Genomic DNA, 16,361 nt, shown 5'->3' on the forward strand with positions numbered 1-16,361 from the left:
GTGATCGACACACGTTTGGATGCTGGTAAGCTTCCCATGAGGCTGAGGGACGCGGGCCGGCAACAGACCGCAAGCATGACACCCGGGCGGGGAGGCGGGGTGGGCTCGCCCCGGGGCGCCCCGCCCCCCCTTGGGGAGGGCTGGAGGAGGCGGGCCCTCGCGGGAGGTGTCATGGCTGCCTGTCACTCACAGTGGAGGAAGTGCTGCAGCCGGGAAGGCCGCCGCCACCTTCCTGGGGCTCTGGGGCGCTGGCATTGGGGCCACGCGGGAAGCACCTCTCGGAGGACTCTTCCCGCCACGCGTGGTCTGTGCGCACACGTGTGCGTCGTGTGGTCCGTGCGTGTGTGGGGAGTGCGTGGTCTGTGTGTGGTCTGTGCGACGTGTGCGTGGCGTGTCCATGGTGTGCTCTACGCGTGGTCTGCCCACGCGCACGTGTGGGCAGCGGCCCCCTTCTCTGTCCGTCTCCAGAGCCGGCGGGGTCAGCCACAGTCTGGCTACTTAATAAACGCGACTCAGCGAAGAGTGAAAGCGCCGTCGTCACTTAAACACAAGACCCAGGAGAAGGCGTTCTCTGGAAACGTCCCGTTATGAAAGGACCAATTTTAATTCTCATTCCTTTTCGAACACGTGCATCTCGTAAAATTTCGCCTGAAAACACGCACCTGTGATTACAGGCGAGACCTGGCCCTGCGGTCCAGCAAGCAGGAGGGCCGGCCTCAGGGGTCCCAGAGGGGGCACGTGTTTGCGCTCCGGGGCCCACGGGCAGCCCCACAGTCCGCATTCCCAGCGGCGGTGACGTGGGGCCCGCCGTGGCTGTGGGGGGGCCCAGCCCGCTCCCCTGCTATCTCATTCTGGAAGGGCGTGCTCAGGAAGGCCCCCCAAGTCTCTCCAGAAGCACCAGCTTGGTCTGCAGGTTGACATCGAAGGGAGGCAGCCTGCTCAGGTTGAGACTCACCCCCGTGGTGCCCACGATGCTGGCCAGCACCCGGTGCGTGCCGCGGTAGAGCGCCAGGTGCCCGGGGACTGCCTCCATGAGCAGGTGCGTGTAGGCCAGCATGGCCTCCGACCCGGGCTGCACGTCTTCCCGCTTCTCATACCTGTGAGAGAAGGGCATGGCTGGACGCGTGTGGTGGCCCCCGCTCCGGCCTGGCACTGGTGCCCAGCAGCCTCCGGGGGGCGGCCCCCTGCAGTCACGCCGCCACGGGACCCTACCTCCAGGCCCTGTTGACTTCCAGGAACCGAGACACGCCCGTCTGCGCAGCAGCCACGTCCACGTGCAGAACGACGTCTGTGGAAAGCACAGGCCTCGGTGAGGGCCTCGGGCGGCACCTTGGGCGGGAGCAGCGGCCGGCCCGGGGCCCAGCACCTACCTGTGCCGGGGGGCACCAGCTCGTGCAGCCTCTGCATGGCCACGCCTCCAGGGTAGTTGAAGTGGGACACGTACAGGGCCGTGGCTGAGTAGGCGGCGTTGACCACGAGGTGTGCTGTCACCAGCAGGGACCCTGCCTTGTACAGCCAAGACTTCCTGTAGTTATTCAGCCTGCAAAAAGAACGGTGCGTTTCATGCAGGAAGTGTGGCAGCCATCAAGCGCAAAGCACGTTGGGAACGCGGACCCGCCATTCACCCTCGCCGAGCACAGCGGGGTTAACCACAGAGGGTGCGTGAAACTTCACCCAAGGTGCCAGTTTAAAAGTGGCGTTAGATTCTGAAGCATCCTGGGTTAGCACTCAGGTCGGAGCACAGCCCACGGGCCAAACCCCGCACATGGCCGGCTGGAGAGGGGAGCGGCCGACAGGGCGGGGCGGAGGCCATGACCCACCACGAGGCCCGCAGACATGGACCCTGACGGGGCCTTTACAGAGGGGCTGCTGGCCCGGACCACGCTCAGAGCCTCCCCGCCTGCTGGCCTACCCCACGGCTGTCCCATAGGCGTCCTGCCCCCAGGTGGCTGAGCCCTGGACACTCAGCACAACCACGTGCAGACAAGCCCGAGACACGTCCAGGTTGACTGCACACGGAAAACACCACGCAGAGCCGTTGGTCAGTGCGCAGCCCACCCCGATCCGACCTTGGCCCAGCGGCGGTGGCCATGGATGCCGGGGCAGCCTGCCCTACCCTGACCAGCCCCCGCGGGAACCAGCCACGTCCAGGGGCCGCGGGGCACTCACAGGTAGGCGCAGCCGCGGGAGGCCACGGCGTTGAGCAGCGGGAAGGTGTACACGATGAAACGCAGCTCCTTGTGGGGCAGCAGCGAGTACAGGCCCACAGAGCCCAGCGCCGGCAGGAGCAGCGCCGGCGCCCGCCTGTCCACCAGGCCCAGCGGCACGAGCAGCAGGCTGCAGCCCAGGCCGCGGGGCAGCGCCGAGTAGAAGTACCAGAGCAGCGGCGAGGTCTCGGCGTTAAGGAGGCCACGCGCCGGCCAGTCCCCGCCCACACGGCCGAGCTCGGGACACGGCCCCAACAGGTTCCCCGCCTAGGACGCCCGCGACCCTGGGCCGCAGCTGATCGCGGTGACGCCCTTCGTGCGTGGACATGGCGGGAGCGGCCATGAGACCAGCACCGAGGCCAGTGGACGGCGGCCGGGGCTGCGCACAGTCCCACCATCCCCTCCGCCTCCCTCCGTGCGACGGGGACACGGGATACCCCGCACACCGCCCCTTCCGTGCGCGCCCCTGAGCACCCGCAACAAACACCTAGAAGCAGAGCACCTCAGGACGAAGGGAGAAGCGAGGTGCTGGCTGCGGGGTGGGCAGGGCCCAGACCGGGGGACCCAGGCCCAGGCCCCCGGAGTCACCCGTGTGTACAGGGCAGGAGGCACCAGTCACGGTGTCACAGCACGTGCAGCAGTCCACCACACCGCCAGGTGTGCCGCCAGGTGTGCCCGTCAGGTGTGCCCGCCAGGGGTGCCCGCCAGGTGTGCCCGCCAGGTGTGCCCGTCAGGTGTGCCCATCAGGTGTGCCTCTCAGGCGTGCCCGTCAGGTGTGCCCGTCAGGGGTGCTGCCAGGTGTGCCCGCCAGGTGTGCCATCAGGTGTGCCTCAGGTGTGGTGCCAGGTGTGCCGCCAGGTGTGCCCGTCAGGTGTGCCTCTCAGGTGTGCCCGTCAGGTGTGCCCACCAGGTGTGCCGCCAGGTGTGCCCGTCAGGGGTGCTGCCAGGTGTGCCCGCCAGGTGTGCCCGTCAGGTGTGCCGCCAGGTGTGCCCGTCAGGTGTGCCCACCAGGTGTGCCCGTCAGGTGTGCCTGTCAGGTGTGCCCGTCAGGCATGCTGCCAGGTGTGCCCGTCAGGTGTGCCCGCCAGGTGTGCCCATCAGGTGTGCCTCTCAGGCGTGCCCGTCAGGTGTGCCCGTCAGGGGTGCTGCCAGGTGTGCCCGCCAGGCGTGCCCGCCAGGTGTGCCCGCCAGGCGTGCTCTGTCACTGGTGGCCCTGTTGGGTGCAGACAACCGGAAGGAAAGCCGCTCCTGGCGTCCGGCCTGAGCGAGGCCAGCGGGTGGCCAGCGCTCTGCCCTGCCAGCCCTCAGACACAGAAAGGATACTCCCCAGTTGGAACTTTTGTTCTGGACAGTGTTGTACCAAAGAACTTTTCCTTCTGGCCACACGAGGCCTCGCCAGAACCAGGAGTCCACAGCCACCGTCAGCCCTGGTGACGTACAGTGCAGCTGCACTCAGGCCAGAGCACGGCCTCCGGGGAGCCCAGACCCCAGCGCTGCCAGGCCCAGGTCACAGGCCAGTGTCCCCACGAAGCAGCCCCACCGGCACAGACGCTGCAGGTCACCGCAGCTACGCACAGAGGAGCCGGCATGCTGGGGCCCCCGCTCCACCGGCACCTTCCTGCGGCCCCGTAAGCCCCACAGGGCCCGGCCGCAGGGGGAGGGGCAGCCGAGGACCGAGGGCGGGGGCATGCCGCACGGGGCCACGGGCGCGCGGCAGGGACTAGAGGACATTCTGCTGCTGCTTGTGTCCAGGTGACCCCACCCGATGGAAGCAAACCCTCCCCAGTCCCCCCACCCCCCCCCCCACCCCGAGACCGGGCGTGGCCCCCACTCACCGAGGCAGAGCACGCCGGCCGGCAGGGCGTGGCGCAGCACCTGGGCCACGGAGACGCGCCGGGTGCACAGCAGCAGCAGCAGCACGAGGCCGAGGAGCAGGCTCAGCTCGGCTCTGAACACCAGGATGGCCAGCGCCGAGAGCCAGATGAAGCGGGCCCAGCTCTGCCGCAGCCAGGCCGTCAGCGCCAGCAGCACTGTGGGCACAGGGGGCAGCGTGCCCTGTGACCTGAGGACCGCAGTGCCCCTCCGGCCCCGCCCACGTGGGGCTGGCCCCACCACAGCCGCGGCCACGCAGGGCCCTGACCCCCAAGGCCAAGTCCACCACCTGCCCTGCGCCAGCCCCGCCCCCCGCTCAGGCCCACCGCAGCCGCAGCCAGGTCCTCAGCATGCCCTGTGTCTGCAGAGGACCCCCGCCCGGGCATGCCGACAGCCCCCAGAGCTGGGTGGTCCTCCCAGCAGCATGGGACGCCCCCAAACACCCAGACAGAGCCGTCCGCCTGCCCCACACACGGCCTGTCCTCCAGTGCTCGCGTCCACTCCTTCCGGACCCCACCGCCCAGGTCCCCAAGCCAGCGCTGAGAACAGACCCGCTCCCTGTCACTGGCCGTCCTGTGGCTGGGAGCAGCTTCGCCCAGCAGACGCGCCTGCACGGACACCTGTCAGCGAGCGGGCGGGCCCCAGCCCGCGGGAGGCACGGGGCCACCGCGGGCCTGAGGGGCTGGGCTCGGCAGCTACGTACCTGCGGGCAGGGCCAGCACGTTGGGGAGCGTCCGCGTGCAGTAGAACATCAGGTGGAACTGTGTAGCCGTCATCCAGCAAAACACGGTGGCCGCCGTGGCCCCAAACTGCCGCCTCACTTCTTTTTGGAAAGTCCAGAGTCCGAAAACCACAGCGAGGCCGAGCACCGCTCTGACTGCACGAGAGGGCGACGACGCACAGCCGACGTGCTAACCGCTACGCGAGGGACCACGTCTGAGACGGCAACAGGGCGCGGCCTGCAGGTCTCTGCGACTGACGCGGTGGTCAGTGCTCTGAACCGCCACGCTGAGAGGCCGAGGACAGCCAGGACAGCAGTCAGACGCCCCTGAGAAGGAGCCCGCCCCCGCTGAGGGGCCCGCCCTCACCTGTCAGCTGAGAGTAGAACTTGGACACGTCCAGCAGGGAGAGCGCACACACCGCAGGGCTGGACAGCACTGCGACCACCAGCGGCCCGAGGAACGTCCTGGGCACCACGCCGGGGAACTCCAGGTGGTCATACTGCAGGCGGAGGGGGAGGTCAGCAGGCGCCCCGGGAGGCGGGGACGGCTTGGTCACGGGCGCGGGTCCTCACCTTGTCCACGTCCAGCCGGTGGTAGAGCAGGTCGTGCACAGCCTGCAGGCTGAAGCTCTCCTCCACCTTGGTGTAGGGACAGGCGACCAGGTGGACGGCGGCCACAGCCACCAGCAGCCCCAGCAGCCAGCGCTGCCTGCCCGGGCCAGACGGCCTCTTCCCAGCCATGGAGCGTTCCCCTTCACGCACCACCGTCCACCATCGGCTCCACCACTGATAGAAGGAAAGCGAAGGTTCCCGTTTCAAGCTCACGCTCTAGCTAACGTCGGGAGCCCTGGGTCAAGGGCGAGCGGGCACACTTTGAACTCATGTCACAACTTCCGTAAACTGAAAACGCTGAAGCAGACACTGCAGAGAAGCATGCTCGACGAACCCTTGCACGGTAGGCGGCCACCTCACCCTGAGCCGTGCTTCTCCAGGAAGAAGCCTTCGGCCGCAGCCCTGGGCAACCCCAGCGCAGCCTCTGGAGGGCAGTAGGTGGGCCCCGCGCTGGCTCAGACCCTGTGTTCCCGGCTAGGCCTGAAGGGGGATGGTGAGTCCAGAGGGCGGGAGGGGACAGAGGGCAGCCGGAGAAGCCCCAGCACCCCAGAAACAGAGGGACGGGGCTGTGGACCCCTGGCCACAGCCTTCTGATCCCTACCCTGGGGCACACGCAGCCCCCAGGGGGCACCACGCGGGTCGTGGACCTGAACACATGGGTGGCAAAAAGCATGACATGTCCTCGAGAGGTGCAGATGATCATGCCCAAATGAATCACCCAGATACCAACAGGACGATCTGGGGGAACCCATGGAGAGAAAACCACAGCAGTGGCCAGCCATGTCCTCCTCGGACGACCTCCACCTGTCACATCCGGGAGGGAAGACGGCACATTCCTTCCCATGTGTCCGGCTTCTCTCCAAACTGGCCTGACTTCCTCTGACCGAGGCCAAAGGGGCCGGGTGCAAAAGGGGACAGCCGGGCGCTCACTGCCGGCGGCTGCTCAGGCTGGAAGGGCATTTACCAAGCCTGCACCCTCCAGAGGCAGCTGGTGGGAGTCGGCGCGGGACGGGAGCATCCGGGATCCCGCCCAGCCCTGGGATGGCGGTGAGGTAGAAGGCAGACAGGGAGGCCTCTCGGGGTTCCGATCACCCCGCTTTCACAGTCCTGAAAGCTTTTCTCTTTCAACTACGGAAACTGCCACAGAAAGAGGCACCTCGAGCTTGTCTCCCTCTCTCTAAACAGTAAGCTCCTCGAGGGGGCACCTTTCTGGTTTGTTTCCGTGTGGTTCTCCACTGTAACCTCAGCGAGGAGAGTGCACCCTGGTCATTGTGAGGTGCCCAAATGTGCTGACCAGAGGCCTCCTCTGACTGCCCACCCCTCCCCCATCCGGTTGGCACACTGCAGGCAGGGCCACCAGGCTTGCTCACTGCTCTATCAGCAGAGCCTGGCACATAGTAGGTGCTCAACAAACCAGCTGAAGGTCGGCAAAAACTCTCCTGCATGGATCTGATCACACCAGCTCACGTTTTCAAGTAAAAACACGTGAATGCCTTCCTCTCCAGTAAAGCCGCGGGTGGGGGGTGGTGGAGATTTAAAGGAGTAGGAAGCGTCTCTACCGCCAAGACGTGGGAGCAGCTGCACCGCGCCGCTTGGCGGGAACCTGACAGGGCTCCCAGCTGTCCCCCGGGCCCCAGTCTACAACGCTGCCCAGGGCCGCCCCGCGGGGAAGCTGCTGCCCGGGTGGGGCCTTGCGCCGGACCCCAGGGGGGCTCCTCCCCGGACGGCAGCGCGCCCCGCGCCACGCCCAGCGGCGGAAGCCAACTGCAGAGCAGCTTGTTTCGGAAGGCGCTGGCAGCACCGAGTGTGAGCCTGACGCTCGCGCACGACCGCGCGAGCCAGAGGGGACACCGGCAGCGCGGGACCGCGGTCAACGCCCCGCCCGGCCCGAGAGCGAGGGGACGACTGTGTGGAGCGGCCCGCCCGGCTCGCAGCTGCTCCGTGACTGCAGAAAGCGCGGTTTCCAAAGGATGGCGTCTCAGATTACGGACAACCCACAAAGGCCCTCGTGTCCCCAGTTCTCGTCCTAAGGCCTCTACTGAAGCTGGTCAACTCGGACGTTCAAGTTACCGATCCCTTAGCTGGGAACACAAATGACCTGGTGCAAATTCGGCCAGCTGTCAGCTAGACCGGAGAAAATTCTGTGTCATTTGTGCCCCTGTCTGGCGGATCCGTCCTACTGGAGCTCAGTTAATGCTCGTCTTAGTTCTCACTGAAACCACGGTCCCAGTGCCCAGCCGGGACACCTGGGAAATGCAGATTCCCGGGCCCCCAGGTGCGAGGCCCGGCGCCGCCCCCCGTGACCGTGCACCGGGAGGCTGCAGGGGCGCTGCTGGCAGCAAGGGCTCGGGGGTCCCGCCGCCCACCCCGAGCGCCCCGGCCGCGGCAGCGCGCGCTGACCTCGTTCACCCGCGCGGCGCCTTTCCTCCGAGCGCGGCCGTCTCGACTGCCGTGGGCCGGAAGCGGGGCAGCGGAAACCGGGGGCCGAGGCGAAGCCCTTGCCCGAAGCTAACATGACCGCCAAAGCCAGGGCGCCGTCGCGGCCGGAGCCCTCCCGCTTGCCCGGAGTAAAGATGGCCGCCGAGGGAGGCGCTCGCGAGGGCCGGGCTCGTTCTCGCAGCCCCCGCGCCCGCCCCTTCGCCGCGGGACGCTGACCCGGGGCCTTCCTATTGGTCGCTTCTCGTGGCGAACCCGGATTGGGCCACATGGGGACAGGGCGGAACCTGCCGACCAATAGCGGCGCGAGGACTGGCGGGGGGCGGGGCCCTACCCGGCGCCGTCAAGTAGCCCCGGGAACCGCTGGGGCGGCGGAGCCGGTGGGCGGCCGGAGGCCGGAGCGCTCGGCCGTTCCCGCCGGACCTCGGCCAGAGTCCGCGCGGCCGCGTCCTCGCAGCGCTGCCCTCCTCGGCCCGCCATGCGCCCGCTGGCCCCGGCCGCGCTGGGGCTGCTGCTGTCGCTGCTGCTGCCGCCGCCGCCGGGAGAGGCCTCCAGTAAGCCGACGCCCTGCATGCGCTGCCGGGAGCTGGTGGACAAGTTCAACCAGGTGGGCCGGGCCCTGCGGGATACGGAGCCGGGGGCGGCGGGGCCGAGGACACGGACTCGGTCACCCCGCGATGGACTGGGGTCACCCCGTCATGGACCCAGGGGCACCTCCCCCGGCGAACGGAATCACTACCATATGGACCCGCGTCGCCCCCGCCATAGGCCAGGGTCACCCCTGAGATGGCCCCTGGGTCACCCCCTGCGGTGAACGGGGTCCCCTCCGTAATGGACCAGGGTGCCCCCGGCAGGACGGGGCAGCAGCGCGAGGCCCGTGTCTACTCTCTCCCTGCAGGGAATGGCGGACACGGCCAAGAAGAACTTCGGCGGCGGGAACACGGCTTGGGAGGAAAAGTCGCTGTCCAAGTATGAGTTCAGGTGTGTGCCCACCCTGCCCTGAGCGCCGGCCCTGTTCTTGTGAACGTTGTCAGCCACGCGGATGACAGACACAGAAGGTCCCTTCAGTGCGGTCACCTGTCCTTGGACTGGAGCCGGTGTCCCACCCGCGTGAACTGTTGCTGGCTTTCCTGTCTTCCACAGCTCTGGTGTCCCGCCAATTTCAGGGTTTCCCCCAAGAACCCCAGCCCTGATGTCCTGTCGCCCTGAGGCTAGAGGCGCCTCTGCCCCCACTGCCTCCCGCACTTTAATTCTCCGCACTTTAATTCTCCGCTGGTTGCTGATTATCGCCACCCCCACCTGATGTGTTTGTTGGGGGTCTTTTTTCACTGAAGTGCCAGGGGTGGAGCCTCAGGACGTCCCCGCCGAGGGGCGCCGTCCCCTGGCCCTGCTGTGCTGATGATGGCTTGCGTTGCAGTGAGGTCCGCCTCCTGGAGATCGTCGAGCGTCTGTGTGGCAGCAGCGACTTCGAGTGCAACCGGATGCTGGAGGAGCATGAGGAGCACCTGGAGGCCTGGTGGCTCCGGCTGTGAGTGCCCAAGGCGGCGACCGGACCCTGCGCACGCCCTGCGCCTCTTAACGGACACGTCCGAAGTCGCTTCGGACTCGGGAAGTTTGCAGAAGGGGGCTCAGAGGTCCCGCACACCCACCCTCCTTACCCACGCCACAGCGCCCTGGCCCTCAGCACCGGGCCCCCCCGGAAGGATGTCACCGGGGCTGTCCTCTCCCGGGCCTCGTGACACTCCGACATGGGCTACGCTGAACCGCGCTCTCGTCTTGAGACCTGGCCCGTGAGGTCTGACGACCACTTCTTATCCCCTCAGGAAGAAGGAGAACCCTGACCTGTTCGAGTGGTTCTGTGTGAAGACCCTGAAGTTCTGCTGCTCTCCGGGGACTTATGGGCCGCACTGCCTCGGTGCGTGTTCTCGGGGAGCCCTCGGCGCCGTCACGGCTGCGGGTGGGCGGAAGCACGGACCGGAGCGCGAGGCCATCTGCCTGCTCTGGGCCACAGGCAGCGCCGGCGTCACTGCCTTCCCGCAACAGGGACTCTGTTCGGGCCCCGCAGCTGAGTAGCTGGTCCCAGCTGCGCTTTCAGTTCAGGGCCCCAGAGACCCACGGCCACCCGCCTGCAGGGCCCTCCCAGCCCGCCACCGGGCCCTGCCCCCAAGCGCAGCGGACGCGCCTGGTTGTGCCGTGGCCGTGCACGCTGCTCAGCTGGACGGCGGGCAGATCTCCGGGTTCAGACCCCTCCCTGGCCACCGCCGCCTCCTGCTGCCTTTGCCGACGTCCCCGTGGCCACGGGGGGAGCGTCCTCACTGCCCCGTGCGGTCCCACACACCGCGTGTAAGCACCCCGGCCCCGTGTTTTAACTGAGGCTGCCCACACGCCCTCCCCCGGCTGGCAGGCCTCGGTCCCCCAGGGTCGGCCCGCCCTAGCGTGACGCGGGGCCGCGTTGCAGCGAGGGCCGCAGAGCCGTGTGATGGTGGAGGGCAGCGCCCTGGCCGCCCGCCGGCTGCGCCCTGAGCGGCCTCGTGTGCCCACAGCGTGCCAGGGCGGGTCCGAGCGGCCCTGCAGCGGCAACGGCCAGTGCAGCGGCGACGGCAGCAGGCAGGGGGACGGGTCCTGCCAGTGCCACGTCGGGTACCGGGGGCCTCTGTGCACCGACTGCGTGGACGGCTACTTCAGCTCGCTGCGCAACGAGACGCACAGCATCTGCACAGGTGCCGCGGGGGGGGCGGGGGGGGGCTGCTGCCCGGGGCCGGGGTGCGGCGGGAGCGGCCACGACTGATGGCCTGGGGGCGGTCTCGCTTCCGGTCCCTAAGCACGCCCCGGGAAGACAGGGGCACTTTCCTCCCGTCCACCCCGTCTTGGTCCTCTGTGGCCTCGCGCCCGCGGTGGTCCAGCTCAGGCTTGCTCTGCCCCAGGGGCTAGCCTGGCAGGCCGCCGCCCTCGAGTGCCCTGCGGGCTGTCCCTGGGTGCGGTGTGGGGACGGAGGCCGAACGCGCCTGCTGCCACTTGGGTCTAGTGTCTGGGAGTGAGCAGAGGCTGTGCCGAGGCCAGGCCCATGTCCCCGGCAGCAGACGGGACGGGGAGGTGCCACAGACGGGTCTGGAGCAGCCGGAGGCCACACGGTGTGCCCTCCTGGCCCCTGCCCTGCCCGCGGCCAGTGTCGGCCCGTGAGTGCAGTGCAGTGCAGGGTGCTGCCTTCACCAGGTCGTGAGACGTTCCCTCACAGTCCTCGTTAGCTGAGAATTGTCACTAGCGGGCATTGAAAGCCCCGTGGGTTGCCTTTTTCAGTAACCGGGAATATAATGAGTCACACGAATACGTTTTCTATTGTTAAGTAAACCTGGCTTTCCTGGGGTTTTCTGTTTCCGGTTTTGTTTTCACCCTGCTGAGTATATGTCCGCAGCCTCCGAGATGACCTTACCCTCGTGGCCGTTACTGAGAACGGGTTCACACGTAACAGACTTCCCACCTGTGCCTTCCAGCCTGCGACGAGTCGTGTGAGACGTGCACGGGCCCAACCAACAGAGACTGCGGCCAGTGCGAAGTGGGCTGGGTGCAGGAGGACGGCGCCTGCGTGGGTGAGGCCCCTGCTCCCGCACCCTCCGCCCCCGCCCCATCCCCGTGGGGTTCGCGCAGCCCCTTCCCGGGCGGTCTCCCTCCAACACCCGTGCCTGCACTTGGCCCCACGCCGGGCCCATGGGGAAGGTGACTGGTTCAGGTTAGGTTTAATGGGTCCCATGCAGAGGCCTCGATGCGCACGTGTGTGGCCCACGGTGTCAGGAAGGGTCCCCCGCGGCCCGGCACGCCCTCCACAGCCCGCACGCGGGGCCGGGAAGGTGGCCCCTCACCAGCCGTCCTTGCCAGTGGCGGCCCAGGGTGGCTCTGGTGGCTCAGACCCTGGTTTCATAAGAGGCAGATGGGGTGCCGGCAGCTGGGCTGGTGCTGACCAGGGGAGCGGGTGGCCCTGACTAGGGGGACACGGAGCAGTGGCGCAGGTGGGTGCGGCGGGTCCTGCTGGTGTGCAGCACAGACGGGGAGACGGGCTCAGGCTCCCCTCGGCCTGGTGGCCCTGATGTCCGCCGGGTCCATCCATTCACCCGCAGAGGGGAGGCGCCCACCCTGGGCTCCGCTGGGCCGTGCGGACTCGAGGCCCCGGGCACTTCCTGCCCATCCCCCCGTCCATCCTCACCTGGTGCCCACGTCCTGCTCTGGGCTTCCTATCCTTTGCCGTTCAGCCCACACGGGCCCAGACCTAGCCCCGCAGCATGGCGGAGCTGGGGGCCGGCGGGCCCGGGGCGGCTGCCCTCCCCCCACCACGGCAGTGGTCTCGCCCCGGCCCGAGTGGGGAGGGACGCAGGGCCTAGCAGAGCCAGGTGGGAGCACGGGGCACCCACACAGCCGCTGGTCCCCCGCAGCGGCCTCTCCCGGGTGACGTGAAGCATCCCTCATCCGCACCTGTTCAGGTAGAGGCCTCGAAGGACGACCGTCAAAACGCGCCCCGTGCTGCGGCCACTCCCCGCACGGGCCAGCCCCGGCACGGTTGTCTCGGGCCGCGAAGCCGCTGGCTCACCCGCTGGCGCCCTGTCTTGCAGATGTGGACGAGTGTGCGGCGGAGCCGGCCCCGTGCCGCGGCGACCAGTACTGCGAGAACACCAGCGGCTCCTTCCAGTGCGAAGGTGCCCGGCCGAGGCCTCTCGGTGCCCCCTGCTCCAGGGGTTAAGGTTGAGCCACGCGAGCGGCCCCTCTCGGCAGCCAGGGAGCCAGAAGCAGGAGGCGGGCGGCCCCTCGGCCACGTCGGGCCCGTCTGGCGCCCCTGCGGCTCGGCCGCCCACGCGGCGGCGCCCGCGTCGGTCCAGCAGCGTCGTGACCGTCTCTGCCGCGTGGGTGCTGGAGCGCGTCGCGGCCCTGTCCCCGGCAGCGCCTGCGGGCTCACGTGCTGCCAGCGCTGCTCCGCGTGGGGGCTGCCGCGTTCCCCGCCCGCGTCGAGGCGGGCGCCAGGTGGCCTGGCCCGGGAGCGCGGGGAGGGCCGCGGCCCAGCCGGGTGCTCCGCATACACGGCCGCACCCTGCGCCCGCGCCTGGCGGTGGCCGCAGCTTTGCGTGCACAGCGACACCCCTGGCAGGGTGCCGGTCCCCGCCCAGCGCTGCGCACGCCACTGTATTCCTCAGCGCCTCGCGGGCGAGCCCGGCAATGCCGGTGTCAGAAAGGCCGCCACAGCGGCCCTCGCTCACGAGGCTCCGCGGGAGGTGCCTCCACACCGAGCGCGTCCGCGGCACAGGTTTCGGCGAGTCCGTCCTTCGCCGGGGAACGGGGGCAGAGGTGGGGTGTCAGAGGGCAGCGTTGGTCCCCGGGGGACAGGTGAAGGGACAGCCAGGTTCCAGGCGGCAGCCCCCAGGGTCTCCGAGCTGCGGTTCCGGATCCCGCTGTGCTCGCGGGAACTGGGCGGGTCCGCCGTCCTCATCGTCCTCCCCCTGCTGTTTCTAGACTGTGACTCCGCCTGTGTGGGCTGCACCGGGAAGGGCCCGGGTCAGTGCAAAGACTGCATCCCCGGCTACAGCAAGGAGAGCGGCCAGTGTGCAGGTCAGTGCCGGGCGTCTGCTGGCGGGTGGGACCTTCCCGCGGGGACCACGGCGTGAGCGGCCCATGAGGGCCCGGCAGGGACAGGACACCGGCGCAGGCTCCGCCTGCAGACCCCGCCGCTCCAGCAGCCGGGGGCACTGGGTGGGGGAGCCGGCCCTGCGAGCACCCGCGCCCTCCTGCTAGCCTCAGCTTTCGCGTTTCCCATCAGCCCCGTGGCCGGGCGTCAGGGCCTCCACAGTCGAGGCCCCGCCGGAAGCCCCCTGACGCCAGCCGCAGGAGCTGGCGCTGGGCCCACACTGTCCCTTTTCTGCTTTCCTCCCCGTTGAGCCCCGAAGTCCGAGACTCGTGCCGAACTGTCCCCGCGCTCCCTTCTCCAGTGTGACGTGCTGGCGTTTGTGAGTGAGCCTTGCGGTGTGTGCGCGTGTGTCCGCTAAGCGGAGGGCCTCACGGAGGTGGGTGTTTCTGCTTCAGACGTCGACGAGTGCTCCCTGGCAGAGAAAGTGTGCACCAGGACCAACGAGAACTGCTACAACACCCCGGGGAGCTACGTGTGCGTGTGCCCCGAGGGCTTCGAGGACACGGCGAGCGCGTGTGTGCGCACACAGCCGGCCGGGGCCGGGGCCGGTGAGTGCTGCGGCTTCACCGCGCGCGCCCGAGGGAGGGTCCTCGAGCTGCCAGCCCTCGGGGCCACGGGTCGGGGCGCCCAAGCTGACGGGTGACGTGTGCACAGCACACCTCCCTGCAGTGGCGACAGCGGCCGCTGGGGACAGAGCCCTGGAAGAGCGCCCCGCACAGACAGCGGGCAGGGGCTGGGCATCCAGTCAGACAGGCCAGCAGCCGGGGAGCCGCCCGATGCCCAGAGAAGGGCTGACGTGGCAGGAGCAGGCGCAGCGCGTCGTCCGCGTGGGCTTCCTGGGCGGCCGCAGCGGTGCCAGTGCGCCCTGCCCCGTCCTGGGGGCCAGAGGCCGAGGCCACGCGTCCGCGGGCCCTCCCCCCCTTCCTGCCTCCAGCTCCTGGTGGCCGGGGACCCTCGGCCTTCCTTGGCTTGCAGCCAAGTCCCCCGGTCTCTGCCTCTCTTGTCCCGTGTCCTCCTCCCTGCGCGTCTGGCCCAAATCCCCTGTTCTTACAAGCACAGCAGTCACGGGGTTAGGGCCAGCCCGGGCACCTCCTGTCGAGGCGATCGCCCGTGAAGACCCACTTCCAGTGAGGGCGCAGCCACGGGGTCCGGGGTTGGATGTCCCCATGTCTTTATGGGGGACACGGTTCTTTCCATGACAGCCGCACGGACGTTCTAAGAGGGTATGGAAAGTGTGAAGGAGGTGTGAAGAACCAAAAATGTCAAAAAGGCATTGGTTAAGAGTTTTCCAGAATGATTAAGACGCGACTCGGGCCGAGAAGCTGAGTCCCGAGCAGGATAAAGAAAAGCGAGTCCACGGCCACACGTGTTGCAGGAGCCGTGTAACACGACAGCCGGCTGCACAGCACACGTGGCCTGGCCTCTCTGGGCCTCTGTCCCCTCCCCCCCCCACCCCCTCCCCGATCCGCAGACTCAGGGCCTGCTCACGGGCGCTCCGCCCAGCTCGGCGGCCCAGCACACGCCCGGCACGCGGCCTGCCTGGACGCCCCCGCTGGGCAACTGGGCACTGGGGCCCCGCGCCTGCAGGGAGGGCGGAAACTCCCATGGCCACGCCCCCGCCTCACCCTCACCCGGCCATCCGTTTCCGACAGACGTCACAGAGGAGGGCCCGACGCAGCCGCCGTCCCACGAAGACCTGTAGCCTGTGTCCCGGGCGGGAGCCAGGCCTGCCCAGCGGTGTCCACACTGGCGTCCAGAGACCTGGCCGGGAGCCGCCCCCAAGTCTCCAGGGACGGTCAGAGGGGAAGTTGCTTTCAAAACGGTGGATGCTCATCCGACCCTTTAAAAAGCTGCATTTTTGGTTCTTCTTAAACAGATTTGTATATTTTGATACAGTTCTTTATAATAAAATTAACCCCCGAAGGTCGTCAGGCTTAGAACACGTGTGGATTTGCCTCACTGAAGAAGTGAAGTTTGTTCGTGCGGCCTGCACTCGTCCTGCGGGAGGCGGCGGCGGGACCGTGAGCTCGGCGGGGACTCTCGGGCCGGAGCGGCGGCCCTGCTGCAGGCTCAGGGGTCCCTGCACCCGCCTCCCCGGGCGCCTGCCACAGGCCTGCGCGGCCATCGAAACCCTGAGCCCGTAGTTCTAGGCCCCACCTGAGGCCCCCCGGGCGTGAGCTGTCGAAGGAAGGGCCCTGGGGGCAGGGCTGGAGAAGACAGTCAGTCACAGGGACAGAGCTGAGGAGAAGGCAGCCTGTGGCTTCCTGGGGAGACCCCCCCACCCCGTCCTCACAGCCAGGACAGCGGGCCGACCCCGCCAGGGGAAGGCCCAGTCACCCCACCGCTCACCCTCACGCTGCCCCAGCCCCTCTGGCCCGCGGCCCACCCAGCCCCGCTCCCAGCCACGTAATGTCACCCTGGGGGGGCAGCTGCCCATCCCGCACTGTGGTGCCGCCCACCAGCACAGCATGCACATGTCACCTCACGCTGCACCAGACCCCTCTGGGCCGAGATGGTGCCCTCTCCATGGGCCCTGGAGTGGAGCAGGCCTCTCCCAGGGGCCCTGGCTGGGCGGGGTGGCCCATGCCTCACTGACCTCTGTGCACCTCAGCCACCCCCTGGCTGTGTCCACCCCCATGGCCACAGGCCAAGTGCCCCTGCACCCCTAGGGGCCTGTGGAGTCAAGCTGGCTTGACGAGACTTAGAGCACGGGGGACTCCTGTCCCATCCAGACCTGGCGGAAGTCCACGCTGGGGACAGCCCCGTCTTCGGGCTGGCACGTGGTCTCCCCTCGGAGATGGGGCACAATGGTGCAGGCCGGGGAGCAGCCGCAGTGGTGGGAGTGATG

General features: G+C 68.5%; 2 protein-coding genes across 3 annotated transcripts; one reads left to right on the forward strand and one right to left on the reverse strand.

The window, feature by feature from the left end:
- Nucleotides 1–570: 570 nt before the first annotated feature.
- On the reverse strand, nt 571–7,928 carry ALG12 (ALG12 alpha-1,6-mannosyltransferase). Of its 2 annotated transcripts, none has more exons than XM_016125353.2 (10): nt 7,813–7,928; nt 5,374–5,586; nt 5,168–5,300; nt 4,783–4,956; nt 4,043–4,237; nt 3,531–3,634; nt 2,170–2,393; nt 1,371–1,540; nt 1,213–1,288; nt 571–1,097 (listed from the first exon to the last, which is right to left on the reverse strand). In XM_016125353.2, the coding sequence occupies exons 2-10, from the start codon at nt 5,539–5,541 to the stop codon at nt 866–868; spliced, it is 1,476 nt and encodes a 491-aa protein (XP_015980839.2). In that variant the 5' UTR covers nt 5,542–5,586; nt 7,813–7,928; the 3' UTR covers nt 571–865. The 2 variants fall into 2 exon arrangements, with proteins under 2 accessions (XP_015980839.2, XP_015980840.2); XM_016125354.2 differs by lacking the exon at nt 7,813–7,928 and adding an exon at nt 7,511–7,737.
- Nucleotides 7,929–8,204: 276 nt separating this feature from the next.
- Nucleotides 8,205–15,450, forward strand: CRELD2 (cysteine rich with EGF like domains 2). The gene is made up of 10 exons (XM_016125355.2): nt 8,205–8,455; nt 8,747–8,829; nt 9,266–9,376; nt 9,672–9,763; nt 10,392–10,568; nt 11,340–11,435; nt 12,450–12,533; nt 13,342–13,437; nt 13,909–14,061; nt 15,166–15,450. The coding sequence occupies exons 1-10, from the start codon at nt 8,327–8,329 to the stop codon at nt 15,213–15,215; spliced, it is 1,071 nt and encodes a 356-aa protein (XP_015980841.1). The 5' UTR covers nt 8,205–8,326; the 3' UTR covers nt 15,216–15,450.
- Nucleotides 15,451–16,361: the final 911 nt, after the last annotated feature.

This window comes from Rousettus aegyptiacus, unplaced genomic scaffold (genome assembly GCF_014176215.1).
Source record: "Rousettus aegyptiacus isolate mRouAeg1 unplaced genomic scaffold, mRouAeg1.p scaffold_m13_p_2, whole genome shotgun sequence".
Lineage (NCBI taxonomy): Eukaryota > Metazoa > Chordata > Mammalia > Chiroptera > Pteropodidae > Rousettus > Rousettus aegyptiacus.